An 18,029-nucleotide genomic window follows, 5' to 3' on the forward strand; every position below is an offset into this window, starting at 1 on the left:
ACAGAGAACTCGATATTCTCTCTCTGTTTCCAAAAATATTGCTATCCCCTGTTTGGACTTTGATCTTCTCTCCCGGTCATTTCAGCCCAACTTGATCGCTAAAATCATTTGCATTCGGCCTGTTTAGCCTTAACAGGCTTAACCCAATAATTTCCAGCGATTGAATCTCGCTAGAATTCCTCCAACAATCCGACCAAACTTCAACAGTGTCTGCATGTTTTCTTCCCGCCGAATTCATTTTTTTTGAATCGTGAATATGGTGTCCCCTTAGCAAACAGTGGTGTCCCCTTAGCAATTTGGGTGGAAATAGTAAATTTTGGGGCTGAAACAGTAATTTTTCTGGGGTTCCTCCGGGACATTTCTGGGGTTCTTCCGGTGCATTTCTGGGGTGCCTACGATACATTTCTCCGGGGTGTAAAACACTGCTTTTTGAGCCCATTTCGCCGCAAGGGCTTATTTATCTAAAAATTCCTACAAAGACATAAAAGAACACAATAAATACAAAATTGAGCACTAACAATACATACAATAGAGACATATTAGACACATAAATGCGTTTATCAATCTGGTAACAAAAAGGGGTATTGAGGTAGACCCCGCGAAGATTCAGGCCATAGTGGAAATGCCATCTCCGAAGAATTTAAAAGAAGTGCAAAAGCTCAATGGGTCCTTAACAGCCTTGGGAAGATTTATTGCCCGATCCTCGGACAAATGCAAACATTTTTTCAATATTCTCAAAAAAAGGAGTAAGTTTAAATGGACCGCAGAATGCGAAGAAGCCTTCCAAAGAATCAAGGAAAACCTGGCTTCAATTCCAATCCTGCAGAAGCCTGATCCTGATGAGGTTTTGGCATTGTACATAGCAGCGACAGAAGACGCAGTTAGCGCAGTGTTGGTCAAAACCAATACGAAGATAGAACAGCCTATCTATTATGTCAGCAAGACCCTCAATTCTGCGGAAAGGAATTACACGAAGATCGAACAACTCATCCTGGCATTAGTATGGGCTACTCAAAAGCTGAGAACCTATTTCCTAACTCACTTCATCCGCGTCCCATGAAAAGCACCACTGGAAGCAGTCCTTAAAAGCGCGGGAAAAGTAGGTAGAATAGCCAAGTGGAACACCCCCACCTGGACCAGTTCAACATCATTCATGAAATTCAACATTCCCAAAAATCCCAAGTTTTGGCGGATTTCTTAGCATACCTCCCCCTGGACAACGATGAAGAGATTAGGGGAATACCAGAAGCCGACGAGGAAAGCAAGGATCCAGTTGATGTCCTCGAACCCGCGAGTCAAAGACAATGGGAAGTATTCGTTGATGGTTCCAAAAATAAGGAAGGGGCAGGAATAGGCATTGTCATCACCACCCCAACTGGAGAAAGGATCGTACAGGCACTCAGGTTAGAATTCAAAGAGCATACTAACAACATCGTCGAATACGAGGCAGTCGTACATGCCCTCCGCTTAATAATAGAGATGGGGGTAACTGATGTAAGACTGACAAGTGATTCACAGCTTGTCATACGGCAAATAGGGCTCTAATACAATGTGTACGACGACACCCTCTCAGCTTACATGGCCTTGGTCCAAACATTGGCATCACAAATTCCGAACATCAAGTTCCGGCACTTATGCAGAAGGGATCTCAGGCACGCGGATGCCCTAGCATATATATCATCCATGTTGAAGGACAAGAGTATCGAAGCTATCAAAATAACAAGGGTATACGAGCCTTCGATTGCGTCACAATTTTCCTTTGCTACAAATCAAGATACAGTGAAAGAAAATATCGAAGATCAGGTGGGAGAAGACATCCGTGACGATTTTGACGAAGAAGATATCCTGTCAAGAGCAAATCAAAACGAAGATGATTGGAGAATGATGATCCATGCGTTTCTCAAAGATAGAACCTTACCCGCGGATCACAACAAACCAGGAAAATACTCTCCAAAAAACCAGGAAAATACTCTCCAAAGTAGGAAGATATGATCTTCGGGATGGGATCCTGTACAAGAAATCTTCCGCGACCGTTACTACGTTGCTTTATCCAGGAAAGAGGGGCATCGAATTCTAAACGACATCCATTATGGTGACGCAGGGAATCATAGCGGCATGAGATCACTAGCCGACAAAGCAAAAACGCAAGGATATTACTGGCCCACAATGACAAGATGCTGCAAGAATGTCCCGACGATGTGAAGAATGTCAGCGTTTCGCCAAAAAGATACACGCACCAGCAACGTTGAATTCTGTGGATAGCCCGTGGCCATTTGCAAAATGGGGCATAGATATCGTTGGGCCTTTCATCGAAGGATCAGGGAAAGACGATTTTGATAGTAGCCACGGACTACTTCAGTAAATGGGTGGAAGCCAAGCCTTAGCAGATCAGAGACGTGGACGTGTTTACTTTCATATTCCAAACTTATTTGCAGGTTCGGCATACCAGCGGAAATCGTGTCCGATAATGGTAAAATTACAGGGGAAAAACATAGACATGCTCTTCGACACTTTCAAAATAAGGAAAAAACAAGTCCCCCCCATATACCCTCAAAGCAACGGACAAGCGGAAGCTACTAACAAGACCCTCGCCCTTATCCTCAAAAAGCAATTAGACGAACACAAGGGGCGATGGTGTGAACACTACACAATAGTATTAGGCATACAGGACACACGAAGATCTGCCACTGGGGAGTCCCCATTTTCCTCACTTATGGAGCTGAAGCAGTCATCCCAACAGAGATCCTCATGCCAACCACAAAGACCGAAGCAGGAGAAAAATCTCACAACAGACATGATGTTAGAGAGACTGGACGACCTGGAAGAAAGAGGGAGAAGCATTGCAAAAGATGGAAAATTATCAACGGAGACTAGCGAGAGAGTACAACAAAAAGGTTAAGCTTCGAAATTTGTAGAAGGGCAGTATGTGCTAAGAACAATCCCGCAGTATCAACGAGAGAAAATGGGGGAAAGTTAGCACCTACATGGGGAGGACCTTTATAATACACGACATTGCGGGAAACGGTTTCCTACTATCTTCGCAATCTGAAAGGCGAGGTCCTCCGGCACCCTTGGAATGCTAAATGGCTCAAACCGTACTACCCATAGGACAGCGCAGCTTTGCATCTGCGTGAAGAATACCAGAAGAAGAAGGCAGCGTAACCGCTTTACATGTTTCTATCTCTGGACGAGGAGTAGCAGGCCTCAACCTATCAATCAAACAAACTTTTTGGGAAATCTTCAAGCAAACGAAATGGTCAAAATCCGCGGGTGAACACATGTACATTACATAATAAATTAACAATATTGGGGAAAGTAGTTAATCTACAATCTCTCAGGGCTCCCCTATCAGTGTCTATGAGTGTAAGACCAGGGGGAAGGCACCAGCAGAAAGAGATACCCAACCAATTTTAAGGCAGCGGGTCGACGGAAGGGTGCATGTAAATATTTCAAATAAGCATTCCATATCCTAGAACGCTGCTCGCCCCCACCGTTTGGAATCCTCTGGCCCAGGATTCGCCAGGGGTGACAGGTCTCAAGACGATCACGAAGGTATTTACCTTCGGTGTCGCACCCAAACACTCTCAACTTTTTACAAAGCAAGTTATTTCTAGTTTAACACTTCACAATACTTAAATAAAGATGAATTGATAACGCAGGTATGCCAAAAGGATGATCCATTTCATAAAGAGTTGATTACAAGTTCAGCAAATAAGATAAAGCAGGAAACACATCAAAAAATGATCCGAAATTATATAATCAACAAGGATCAACTTTCTATGACTAATAAAAGAAATCTACTTGGACGATACAGCTCCATCAACAAGGTTGTCTCTGCGAGATGAAGGTACGCTACCACCTGAAGAAGGCCCAGAAGAACCAGCAAGGGCGCGGGAAGGGGACGACGCGGATAATTCTTGACAAGACCATGTTCGACTTTAAGATCAAGTTCAATCTTATCTAGGACTTTGTTGGTCTCCTCAGCCAACTGACATCGAGCTTATAAGTGATAACAGCGGTCCGCTGGTTGGCCTGAGCAGCAATGCAGATGGCGTTCCGCCTCTTTGGAGGCAATCTCCGCTGCTTCCTCACGAGACGCGGCCACCCTTTGAAATAGTTGGCTTGTCCTTCCTGCTGCACTAAGGCAGATTGTTTTTTTAAGCTCATCATTTGCGTGAAGCTGTCCCTCGAGTGCTGAAACAAGAATACCAAGGGGTTAAAACGAAGAAATAACAGAATCACACTCGATAAACGGTTATACTTCGACATTAGCCGAAGCCTCTTCATACTCATTAACAACTGCGTCCCGAGCCTCATCAAGAAAGTCATATTCGTCGGATAGTTTCTTATAATCTGTGTGAAGGTTCGTAAGAGAAAATTGACTCGCGTCTAAGTCTACCTGCTTCATTGAATCCAAGTGACGAAGATGGTTGACTTCGTCATTCACCCCCCATCCTTTTATGGAGTCGATACACATTCACTTCAAGATCTCTTTCAGATTCCACTTGGCGAGCAAACATCAGCTCGAGACGCTGCTAGGGTTTACTAAGAGCACCAACCTCAGCCCTAGCATTATCTCTTTCCTCAGAAAGAGCATACTATCCCTAACCCCGGGGCCTAAGAAAGAACGAGCCTGTTGTAACTCTCCTTCCAAAAAGCGCACTCTAGCCTCTAAGTCCGAAGCATGTCCTCGAGCATCACGCAGGTTGTCACGCGTCCATAGCAGCGTACCATTAAACAGACAACGGTCATGATTGTACTTATTTTGCATATCAACCATCAGTGTTCGCTTTTCACGCCACTCAGCTGCTAAGGCGTTGTGCTCATCAGCACGAGCATTCCACTTTACGGCTTCGCTTTTCAACTTACCCACCAACTCTGCAATGCGGGATTTCTGTCGTTCCCTTTCTTTCCGAAGCCATATGAGCTCGGGGACTCCACCCACTGAAGATAGGGTGGGGAGACTGAGACAGAACACCAGAGTACAAATAGGGAATCACGAGGAGTAAAAGACCAATAAAAAAATACGAACCTGTGAGGGACGATACATTTCTGCGAGCTTGCTCCAATTCGTTGCGGACTATAGCAAGTTCCGAACGGAGACTCTCCTCGGCATTACCCAGCCGCTCCTTTTCCTTCAGGCGACCCTTCAGTTCACTTATTTCCATCTCGGCCGCAGATAGTTCTTCTTCTCTATGACGAAGCTTAGCCTCCAACTTTAAAGACTTTGCTTTAAAGAATTGGTATAGAACATGGTTACAATGTTCGCTCCTCATCATCTATGTCACAAACGACAAACATTATTATACCCAAGGGATCGGATATCGCGAAGAATACAATGTTCGTATATCATGAGGGAATCAGTACAAGGATTTACCTCTAAGACACGCTGCGGGGGAAACCGTATTGATACCCATCAGCTATGGCCATCATATCAGCAACAAGAGGGGAGGGTCAACCACTAGGTTAGCTTCTGAAGCTCTCAGATTCTTCTCCCACATCTCAGCAACGCGGACTTCAGAAGACACTTGCATCATCTGACGAGTATAAGCGTCAGAATTCTTCTCACCGGGGACCACTGGGGCAGGGTTGGGGACGAACATCAGACTTTTCTTCTTAAGCCAAGCCAAAATGGCATCTTCTTCAGGCATTAGCGAGTAAGGGAAATCCTCTGAAGGAGATTCAACCGCAGACTTCCCTTTGGCTGTTCTCCCTCACTCGCGCAAGTCTCGACATCACCAGCCTCAGTATGACCACCGCGTTTTCGCCTGCTGACCGGTGGCATTCTTTACCAATATCCCAAGCACATCCCAATCATCATTTGGGGAAAGCAATGAGAAGTCTTCGGCAAGACCCATGGCAGCATTCACATCAAAGGATTCCCCCGCGGAATATATCCTACCGAAAGAAAATTCAGGGGAAATAACGGGCAGAGTACCCACACCAACAATATTATCGCCAACAGGGGCAGATCCACCCCCGCCAGTACCACCAACGGTAATATTCCCTCAGACTCACCATCACCACCCGCGGCAATTCCTTCTTCACCATCACCACCCGCGGCAACTTCTTCTTCACCATTACCACCTTCGTCATCGGGTGAGAAGTGTCGGTACGCTCTTCTCCATCGTACATTTCTTCATCCTCAGCAGACCCTTCGTTTACAAGACTCGTAACCTCCTCATAAACCTCAGCCTCACCGGTAACCACAGTAGAAGATTGTTTGGGTCCAAGTTTCTTCTTCTTCGACACCTACAAACCAGTACACAACCCCACAAAGGCTCATTTTTTCCCTCACTTCTAAAATGGAAATTATTTCAAGCAAGGAAAAAGGGGCAAATAGAATAGAGAATATAAGAAGGAACTATACCTTGGAAGCAGCAGCACTCTTCGGTGGATGGGTAGCACCAGAACCCTCCTCATCATCTCCATCAACGACATCAAGAGCGTAAGGAAAATTCCTGCCCGCGAAATTCGGACGCCAAGGACAGAAATCTCCATATTGAGCAGGAGGAGTTTCACGAGGCTTGCTGTTTTCAGAAGGACGCCAGCCGCGCGGACCAGGTATCCAACCATAAGCCCAAGGACCAACTACCTCAATAACAGTAGCATGCCATTCATAATCATGGTCACGCTTAATCCTTTCACGAGCAGGAAAGAGTTTCCGTTTAGCAGATCCCTCAGTACCAGGAACATACTTTAGCTTGGCATCACTCACCTCACTCAAAAGACGAATTTCACCACGGGGAGCAGCAATATTATGAAGACTAACACTCCACGGCTTACGGTTTCTACTGTTGACATAATCCCCAAAGGAACTGTTGAAATTATGAGGAGTGTACCACTCTCTCTCAGCAGGATTTGGAACATAGCAGGTCATCATAGTCTCCCCCTTGCTTCGCAGGTAACATTCCTTCAGTGAACGAAGATAATTCCCAGATAGTTGTGACACGGAACAATTATGAGTGTTCGTGGAAGATCCTTCGCGACTAGCCAACACGTCATAATAAAAGGAGTCACCCGACTTATATAGGGGCAACATGAGACCCGCCTCGAAGGCTCCAACCGTAGTCAACAGATGAAACTCGTCAAACTGATACTTAGCAAGGAGCTCGTAAGTGATATCATCGTCAGGGGCATAGAAGCGAACCTCAAAATCTTGAAGCTCATGTTTTTCCTTGAACATCTCAAGATCAATATGCTTGAAAGTGACCTTCTTCTTACCAACGGAAATGTTGTGTATCATGGGGACAGTTTCTTCTTCGTCTGCGGAGTCAGTAGTAGGACTCAATTCTGAAGCTCTCCTTTTAGAAGGAAGATTTTTAGACGGATCAACTCTCGACATAGCACCCTTGGAGTACTTCCCTTTGAAAGAAACCGTGGGAGGAGGTGGCAAAGATTTCTGCGGAGGCACTGAAGGAGGAGCATTTCCGCGGAGGAACTGAAGGAGGAGCCATAGAACGAAGGGGCGGAACATCCAATGCTTCATTACGAGGAGGAGGAGCCCGCGTACTCCTAGAGTCATCACGAGGGGGAGCCTGCGCATTCCTAGAATCTTCACGAGGACGAGAAGGGGCACGGTTAACAGGATACCTAGACCCAGAAGAACCCTTCGTCACATCCCCTTTCTTAGTAGGCACAACCTTCGCACCAGAGGAAGATGAAACCCTATGACCCCGAGGATCCGATTGCGAAGACTTGTAAGGACCTTCCCCAAGTGAAGATCTGTCAGAATCTCGATGCGGAGGGGATCTTGGCGGACTAGACGGCGGGGTTTGGTAAGGAGCCCGCGGACGATCAGACATATCTATAAGGAAACACAAAAACAGTTTAGAGAAGAATACGAGGAGGTCACTAAAGATCAACAAACCCATAATTGATGGTTCATCCGGATAAACATTAAAAACCCTAAGAACTAAAAATAACCAGAAATACTCCATCCAACTCCAGGGATAATACTTAGATACAGACTCACAGACTTTGTAACAAAGAACAGGGGCAAGCATATATGGTTCGACATGTGTGTTCTTCATCACAAAGCCAACAATACAGCAGCAGGAAACAAACGGGTAGATACATAGATAAATCAATGATGAGCAGCTAATGAAAAACCCCATACCTGTATAGAAGAGGACGACAAGCACCAACCACAGTCGAAGAAAGGAGGATCAGAGATATCAAAAGCTAGTTGTCTGCGATACAGGGGCAACAACAATCGAAAGCGAAAGAGACAGAAAATTGAATGATGTTATCTTCCTCACAAGAATAACGATAATAAATGACTAAAGAACAAGAATAGAAAACAAGAAGAGGATGAACACTGACAAGAAGAGGATAAAAGTTCTTTTTCACATTCTCTTTCCTATTTATGAAGCTAGAGAAGACAATAACTGTTCCTCGTACCAAGGAGCAGTTATGGGGAAAGTTGATGCAAAGTGGGAAACGTGTAGGACGACCTTTCTTCTTCTAAATTTCAAAATACGCCCAAGTCAGAAGAAGAGGGGCAAATTGTATGTACACCTTTCATCATCCACCACGTGTACAGAAAAAGACACGTGGAAGGCATGCAAAACAAGATATCAAAACATGATAGCAAGCATCTCATCAGAAGATGCCACCGGTCAGCAGATCCGACGGTCAGGGACAGAGGATCACAGAGGTATGATGGCTCAGAGGAGCATCAGATAATACCCCTTGGGTGTTAATACACCCAATCCCGAGGAAGATCCCAGATCAACGGCTGAGAGGAAGTTTGACTGACACAGATGTGACCAGACAAAGAGACACTTGCCTGACACGAGCAGACATCCATCTACCCGCATTAAATACCAAAGAGATATACACGTGTCAATCAGCTCGTGGAAGAGGCGAGGATAACCCTTCGTATTCAAGCTCAGGCCGCAGCATATGCTGAAGACCTATGCGTAATGGGCACAAAGTACAAGAAGATCCCAGATCAACGGCTGAGAGGAAGTTTCACTGACACATATGTGACCAGAAAAAGAGACACTTGTCTGACACGAGCAGACATCCATCTACCCGCATTAAATACCAAAGAGATATACACGTGTCAATCAGCTCGTGGAAGAGGCGAGGATAATCCTTCGTATTCAATCTCAGGCCGCAGCATATGCCGAAGACCTCTGCGTAATGGGCACAAAGCACAAGAAGATAAGATTACAACGGCACCTCAGAAGTAGGACCCACGTTCCAACCCTATAAATACCCCTCTCCACTAAGAGAGAAGGGGTCGACCAATCCAGAGCAATTATAGAAGAATATAGGAGAGAGAAATAGGATGAGTAAGTAATCCCCCTACTTCCGCAGACCTATGTATACTCTAAAGTCATTCGACTATCTTTGTAATTATTCAATACATAGTGAAACACCAGCCCCGTGGATGTAGGCCTTAGTGTCGAACCACGTAAATCTTTGTCTTATTTACATTTCAGCACCTTACATTCAGCGTTGAACTTCATGTGCTTTACATTTATACTTAATTCTCTGTTTATTCCTTTATACGAACATTATTTAAGATAGTATTCGACTAGACAATGACAAGCTCGAAGGCTTCGAGTCGATGAATCGATATAATCATCCCCTTTACACATACAGCGTACAATTCTAAAATTAGACTGTATGCGAATATTGTTTGTAAACACGTGGATGGCTTCGTGATTTATGTGTTCACAGTAGTAAAATAATTGCTCTCTTTTCTATTATAGACGCAGCATGGAAGAAATGCTTCATATATGAGAAGGCTTTTGCTTAGTGTGCCTGGCCTTCTGGCTCTTTTCTCTTTGTTGTTTGATTGCCTTGGTTTGGTTGCACTAGTTTGTGTTTATAATTTTTATATGAATTGCTGGTCAATGTCATTACAACAGTGGCAAACTGGTTTATATTGATGTCCAGGGAGTTGTTGTCTGGTTACTTCACCTGCTTAGTAATAACATGTGATGTACAGGACAGGACTCCCTCACATTTCTGTACATATGCCAAGAATCTGATGCCGTGGTCCCAAGTACTACAAAAATCAAATATCACAAAAAATTACTTTGGAATTTAATTGACAAAACAAATATCACAAGTAAGAAAAAGAATCCGTGAATGCTCAAAATCCTTCCATAAAGTATGATGAAGTTCAACAGTAACAAAATGAAAACACCCCATCCAGAAAAAAACTTGTCAAATTCCTAAACTTATACCTCCTTCCACCCCCAAAATATAAATCTGACTCATTATCCCATATATCTAAACCCAAACCATTAAAGCCACTCAATTCCGTATCAAAAAATAACCCAATAACCCAAATCAATAGGCGTAAGACAACAACAGATCAGGGCAACACCCAAATCAGTTGTTCAAAGATAAACTAGCAAACCGATCTAGAGTAGGATCCGACTTGTGAGCAGATCCAAGAACAATCAACGCCTCTTCCACTTTCTTCTTTAGCGCTTCAGGTGCCTCCAATAAATGTAGGACTTCGGTTTGGTCCATCTCCAACAACATCCCTGTGACTTTACCCGCTTGGTCATGCTCAATGCGCTCAACCAGAGGATATAAATGTTCTCCAAGCATCTGTGTATTTTAACAAAAGCACAATAAATACTTCATTAGGCTTGTGTATCCTTCACAAATCTGGTATATGCGGGATAAAAACTGTGAAAAAGAGGAGGCTGAATATACCACATGCTGATGCTCAGGATCTGCAGAAGCCAAAGCCGAGGCAAGTGTTTGCACTGATCCAGGTCGTTGTGCATCAACTGGAGACATCGGCATGCCAGCAACATCAGACTGGAATGACATCATCTGACCCATGAAACCCTGAGGTACCATAGATGGTTCATTCCGTCCATTTGAAATGTATCTATAACCGAGACTATTGGCGTTGCGCTGCATCAACTGCAATAAGATAAACCTCCAGGGTCAAAAGTAACAACTTACTGTAAAAAATTCAGTCATTAGAAGGTCTAGAGGCTAAGCAAGTTCTCATTACAGATGGAAGAAGACAACGATACCTGATGTTGCTGCATCTGCTGCTGTGGGTTCCCAGCTCTCCTCGCACCCATTCTTGGCGAAGGCTGCCCTTGTCGCTGGAGTGGGTATGGCATCATGAAGTTTGGGGCAACACCTGGCCTCATCCCAGGCAATAGTTGGGGTTGGAAGCCATAAGCTGCAGGTTGTGGAACAAGACCAGGACCACCTTGACTAAAGTACATCTGTTGAGGATGAGGAGGTCTAGGTCCTCCAAGATGGTATGCAGCAATACCTGGGGGCAGAGGTGCCATCGCAACAGGTGGTCGAGCTTGAGAAAATTGTGCCTTCAAAGATAAATTGGTAACTGGTTAGTACTTCTTGGAATCCAAAATGATATAAAAATAAACAAACATACTAAACATCTATACCACAAGGCCTGTTTTGACAAACATGATTTAGTGGGTGAATGGTGAGATGCAGATAAATAGTTTTTATACATTATCACGTCAAACGGTGGCAAGAAACACTAGAGCAAGAATACATAAGCTAGCATCCAGGAATGATAACATTCTACAGTGACTAACCACATCATGAAGTCATGATCAGGAAAATATATATATATATATACACATATATGAAAATTTTCTGAATAAATACCATGTTTCCAATTAACTAACTAACCTGAAGTCTGGCCTTCCTGTCATCTTTACGCTGAGCCACAGCAACATAGAGAGGTTTTCGCCCGATGATCTTCCCATTCATTTCATTCAGCTAAAACATTAAAGAATGACATACATAATCTCAGTCGTGTAAGCGCTAACAGAGCAAGTCAGCAAGATGACATACAAAGAAAAGAAAAATCCACTTACAGCTTTAGTAGCTTCCTCTGAGGTAGAAAAGGCAACAAATCCAGAACCCCTGCTCTGGCCGAGTGGATCAAGCATGACCTGAAACAATGAAAAAGAATAAGTACTTCAGTTAATAGTGCACCTGGTCACATTATCACAATTACATAAAAAGCCTAATGCATATCCAAGTTGATGCAAGTACTGTGAAAATCCATACCTTGCAAGATGTTATAGTGCCAAACTCAGAGAACAGTTCCTTCAGGTTTTCATCGTTGATGGTATCATCCAGATTCTTTAGATAGAGATTAGATCCTTGCAATTTTTCTGCTGCAACATTTCTTTCCTGTTCAAATTTGGCTTTCAGCTCAGCCTCTCTTTCAGATTTTCTCTGCGCCCTCCCCACATACCAAACTTTGTCATCATTAAATGTGCTTCCATTAAGTTTCTCAACTGCAGCTGCTGCATCATCTGGGTTCTGAAAGTTGACAAAACCAAAACCTCTAGAATTCCCACTTGCATCCCTCATAATAACTGCACTTGTGACCTGACCGTAAGTACCAAAAGCTTCGCTAAGATCATCGTCAGTAGTAGATTCAGACAAATTTTTAACATACACATTAGTAAACTTTGGTGATCCAGTTGCTAGATCTCTTTCTTGTCGACGAACAAAAAGCCCTACATAAACTTGTTTGTCATTTAGCAACATCCCATTCAGACTGTTAATCGCATCTTGTGCAGATTCATCTCTTTCAAATTGTACAAAACCATACCCTTTTGATTGACCAGTATTGTTATCAACCGCCACCTTGCAAGAGAGAACAGTACCAAAGGCAGCAAAGGTTTCAAACAACGCCTTGTTATCTATGGATGAGTCCAAATTCTTAATGAAAATATTTGCCTGGCCACTTTTACGTATACTGGGATCACGATGAGAGAACATAATCCTGATAGGTTTGCCATTGATGGGAGTAAAGTTTAGCGCTGTCAATGCACTATTAGCTGCAAAAGAAAAAAGAATTTTCAAATTAGCACCTACACAGGACATAATTAGAAACTAGTCCATGTTCAAAGAAAACTCAAAATCCATGTTCCACCAAAGTAAATATGACTCAAAGTAGACCTAAAAGATCAATACAGTGGACAGAAAGAATAACTATAGATCGAGTACTCAAGATTGGTCAGTCCAAAACATCATGTAACATCTTGCTATACAATCAAATGAAGATCACATGCCTCATACTATTTATTATCCCATGGCCAGAACGATTTTATCCCATCAAAACAAAAACAAAAATTCAAACATTGAGTAAAAACAAGACGGTCACACTTCACGAGGATAGCAAAAACACACAAAACCCCCGAAAGTAAAACAAGCAACATCATGTCTTAAACATTACCACTGAGCATTTGGGGTTTTACAAACTCATTTGCTTTGGAACCCATATTTCATTGAAATTGATACATGAACTAAATCTAAATGATGTCAAGTATCATGATGTAACATCTTGCAATGCACTCTTCTCAAAATCACAGGCCCTGCACCATCTATAACCCCATTGTCAAACAATTTTATCCCATCAAAGTAGAACAAAAAAATACACCCATTGTACAGTAATAACAAGATGGTCACACTTCAGTGCCTAAGAAATCATCAAAACAATATTAACTATCACTAGAGTCTAGATACATACAAAATCAATTCACCAACACATAAAACCCCCTAATTAAAACAAGAACCACCATGTTGTAAATTTCTATTTCCCACTACACATTTGGGGTTTTACACACATTTTTTCCATACAAATTGACCAAAATGGGAACTCACAAATCAAACAAAAATCAAAATCATTTTTACAAAATAAGTTCCCAAATGAGATCAAAAGAATCACCCAAAACCCTAAATACAACATATCCAACACCCCAAACTCAAAACAAAATCAAAAGAAAAAGAAAAACAAGAACCCTAACTTCACAACAACAAGAAACAAACAAGTATGCAAAAGATGAAAAGATTAAAAGAGAGAGGAGTAAGTTATGTTACCATCTTGATGGTTATTGAAGTTAATATAAGCATAACCAAGAGAGATTCTCCTCATCTGATCTCTACAAACCCTAACAGATACAACAGGCACAACTTGATTAAAAATATCATATAGTTGACCTTCAGAGACCGATTGATCAAGATCTCCAACATATAATGATGAGTTAGTAAACCCTCCTCCAACAACTGCACTCTGTTGTCCTTCTTGAAGAGGAGGCGGTGCTGTTGTTACAGTACCACCAGTAGAAGTATTCGCCATTAGAGTTATTATCAGAAATCAACAGAAAAAAATGGAGAAATTTCTGGGGTTAGGGTTGAAGAAAAAGGGAAAGAGGTTTTTCTTACAAGGGTTTCAGTTATTGTTTTGGGGGAAGACAACAGAGAAGAAATTGGATTTATAGAGAGAAAACCGGGGGAGGACGGAGGAGGCGGAAATGAAAGGGAGTGATGGTTCGGAAGGGGTGTGAGTTTATTACACACCACGTGCAACCTGGATACCTGATGTGATGTGGCGATATTTTTTGGGTCTATTTCCACGTAGATATGCACTTTTTTTTTCTTTTGTGAAACAAGATATTTACTTATTTATTTTGTTAGGATTTTATTTGAGATCATTAGGGAAAAGAAACGGGAAAATGGTAGCGTGAATATCAAAATTGATTTGGTAAAGGCTTATCATATACTTATTATTATATATCACGAGGAAAATGAAAAAAGATCCAACAATTATGCATCATTGCCACTAATAGAAGATATGTCAGGATGGGAATAAAATTCGGAGATTTCTTCTAGGGGAAGGACGTTGACAATCCCACATGCCACTATCCAAAAGCTTAGGACTCTATTTGCAAGCCAAAGGAACTATGAGATGCTATGGTAATCGAAATTGGCTGGAAATTAGCTATTGGGAAAAAAATCTATCTGGTCTAGCACCATGACAACCAAAGACCTGAAAGATAAAAACATACTTGGATTATATGTTGTGAGCTTTAAGAAAGTTTACTATTTTCTACTCAAGCGATTAGACATTAAAGACGTCAAGGGGTGAGGGAAGGACGGTTTTTCTGACAATGTTGACTTGGTCAAAATCAACAATTTTCTGACAATATTGACTCTTTTTTTCTGACGACAAATTTTCTGTCAAAGCATGTTTCTCATGTAAAGTTGGAAGGAGTGTGGTTTGACAACCATCCTCATGTAGTTGTTAATAAACTTGTGGTTGATACTTTAGGGGTCTCTTATCCTAGAATTGTCAGAGTTACTTTTTTGTTTTTCGATCAATGTATTAATAATATCAATAAAAAAAATAGTGGGAAAGAAATGTAAAAATGGCACTGTGAGTACAAAGATTGTTGTGGTAAAGGTTGTTGACATAGTTGATTGAAGTTTCCGACTGTTATCATGATGAAATGGGATTTGATAAGAAGCGATATAATTAAAAAATATCTAACAATGCGTCCTTTTTTTTAATAAGACTAACAACGAGTCATTTTTTTATAAGATAATAAAGATCTAACGATGCATCATTAACTACCACTAACTAATACTGAGCTAGTCTTCCATAACAATGAGCTCTATCAAGAAGAAGGTGAAGATGAAACAGAGATATCTCTGATTGGGAAAATCATGATTGAAGGAAAGTTGTCTGACAAAAAGGTTCAGAAGAATCTTTGTATACTTAGGATTTCATCCTTAAAGGGGAAGTGAAAGTCTTTGAACTGGAAGAAAACATCATGGTGTTCACATTCAAAAATTGGGATCAACTTAATAAGGTTTTTATAACTAGACCATGGAGTGTTGATGGTCATCTAGTAGAACTCCATGTATATTGTCCATCAATGATTTGGATTGGGAAACTCAAGAATTCTGGATTCAATTGAAGTATATGTTACCTGAGCATATGAATCAGAGAGCGGTACACGATATGGGTGAAGTCATGGGTGAAGTAAGAGAAATTGGGCCAAAGACTGGACTTCCACCAACTGGAGAGGTTTTCAAAGTTTGTGTCAGAATCAAGCTTTCCACACCTTTAAGAAGATGAGCTTTGGCAGTAACAGCAGCAGGATCTACTAGATGGATTAGGTTTTTTTTATGAGAAGCAACCTCATAAAATCTGTAAGGATTGCTATATTTTGGACCATTCCAAAACTGATTGCGCAGACATGGCGGCTAAACTGGTTGAAATCCACGGCGAACCTTTGAGATTTGGTAAACTGAAAAGAGAAACAACGAAACCAAGTGAAAAGGTTAGTAATAGAATTCCTAGTTATAGCTCAAGCAGCAAGAAGACTTTGAATCCTACTCTATTTATCCCCCCAATAGATGGATTTATGGTCAAAGGATTCAATCAGAACAAGATTACTAAAGATGAAACTGAAGACATCATGGAAGAAATGGGGAGTGCTAATTGGGTAAGAGACAAAGGAACACAAGCAACCAGAGTGAGTCCTGCTTTCGCCAATCATACTACTGCTCTACAAAAAGAATCCACAACAATGACAAAGACCACCATAAATGATGAGCAAGTTTTTGCCGAGATTGAACACACTGCTATAACAAATGGAGAGGGACAGGTATTTTCAACTGTTTAGTTTCTATTCCCTGATTTATATTTTTATCATGTCATTAAATCTTCAATTAGATTTCATTATCAATTTTATCTGTGTTGTTTTCAAACTATTTTTAAAAACATGAAAATCCTCTCTTGGAATGTTTGTGGATTCGGTAATAAATATACTAGATATCATCTAAAAGAATTGGTTAGACATGATAACCCCGATATCATTTTCTTAATTGAAACCAAAAACCAACATAAGAAAATGAAAACTTATGTCTCTAGATACAATTACCCTAATGTTTACTTTATCGATCCTTTGGGGCAATCTGGTGGTCTCTGTTTATTGTGGAAGGATGGTATAGATTTTAAAATTCATAACAGCTATCTAAACACTGTTAACTGTATTATCAATATAGATGCCAGAAATGGTAGATCACTTATGTCACTCATTTATGGATCTTTAGATCCTAATGTTAAAGAAGCTTAGTGGGAGTACATGAATGATGTTTCTGCCATACTTAATATTCTTTGGTGTGTTATAGCAGACATCAATTTCATATTTAACAGAGAAGACAAGTAAGGAGGTAACCCTGTCACTCAAGCACAACTTGATAATGCCAATCTCATTCTGGATTATGCTGGTCTTCACTCTCTGTCATTTATATGTAATACCTACACTTGGATTAATAGAAGAAATGGTCAAGAACTAATCCTTGAAAGACTGGATAGGGCCTTATCATGTGTTAACTGGTTAAATAGATATCATGATGCTATAGTTTATCATATGATCCCTAATGTCGGTGACCATTGTCCCATTCTCCTATGCACTTCCAGAAATGAAACCTCTACTCAAAAACCTTTTAGATTCAACGGAACTTGGTTTAAAGAAGATTCTTGCAACTTGGTTTAAAGTACCTGAAATTCAGGAGTTTAAAGTAAGTCTTGAGTTTAAATTATAGATGAGTTTCTAACTTAGGTCATTGATATTATCACCCGTTATACTAAAGGTAAAGTCTGCTTAAGTTGGTTGCCGTGGTATGAAACTTAGTTATAACTATTCCAAATGGAGTTGTAATAAGGGTTATCCAAACTCTGGTTCTAGTCATACTAATACTAATATGAGTCCTTGATACTAGAGCTTTGTATCATTCATTCCCTTATGACTTTCTTAATGTATGTGTATTATATCATGAACTCATAAAACTTTGATTTCTTATTTCTTATTTTATCAGTTTAAAGCTCATCTAATTATCTACTAAATCGATTAATTTCTCTATCATATTCATTCAAAATAAAAAAAAATATCTTTGTATTTATTTTCCATATCGATCAAACTGATCCCCAAAGTAAACCACACATCCACACCAACACGATCCCATAGGATTGTGCAATGTGACCTATAAAATAATTCCCAAACTCTTGGTGAATTGTCTTACTCATTTACACGCCCTTCTTATAAGCCTTTACCAAAGTGTTTTTTGCCCCAACGATCAATCCATGATAACATTTCCAATATAAGCGAACTTTATCACCATATCCAACCTTACCCAAAGAACCAAACATTGCTTTATAATTGGATATTCAGAAAGCATATGGTCGTGTTTGG

At 41.1% G+C, this 18,029-nt stretch overlaps 1 protein-coding gene across 1 annotated transcript; it reads right to left on the reverse strand.

Moving 5' to 3' along the window:
* Nucleotides 1-10,061: 10,061 nt before the first annotated feature.
* Nucleotides 10,062-14,298, reverse strand: LOC113283016 (polyadenylate-binding protein 2-like). Its single transcript, XM_026532148.1, has 7 exons — nt 13,867-14,298; nt 12,043-12,824; nt 11,847-11,924; nt 11,659-11,748; nt 11,019-11,321; nt 10,687-10,902; nt 10,062-10,578 (listed from the first exon to the last, which is right to left on the reverse strand). Exons 1-7 carry the CDS (start codon nt 14,123-14,125, stop codon nt 10,354-10,356), a joined length of 1,953 nt encoding a protein of 650 aa, XP_026387933.1. The 5' UTR covers nt 14,126-14,298; the 3' UTR covers nt 10,062-10,353.
* Between the last annotated feature and the right edge of the window lie 3,731 nt (nt 14,299-18,029).

Source organism: Papaver somniferum, chromosome 1 (assembly GCF_003573695.1).
Source record: "Papaver somniferum cultivar HN1 chromosome 1, ASM357369v1, whole genome shotgun sequence".
Lineage (NCBI taxonomy): Eukaryota > Viridiplantae > Streptophyta > Magnoliopsida > Ranunculales > Papaveraceae > Papaver > Papaver somniferum.

Bases quoted from the DNA above. Each gene is read 5' to 3' on its own strand.
- LOC113283016 (XM_026532148.1), bottom strand. From the start codon at position 14,125: ATGGCGAATACTTCTACTGGTGGTACTGTAACAACAGCACCGCCTCCT. The intron at 11,925-12,042 runs GTATGGATTTTC...TCATTGTTTCAG, and splicing joins GCACTATAACATCTTGCAAG to GTCATGCTTGATCCACTCGG. The intron at 11,749-11,846 runs GTAAGTGGATTT...TTAATGTTTTAG, and splicing joins CAGAGGAAGCTACTAAAGCT to CTGAATGAAATGAATGGGAA.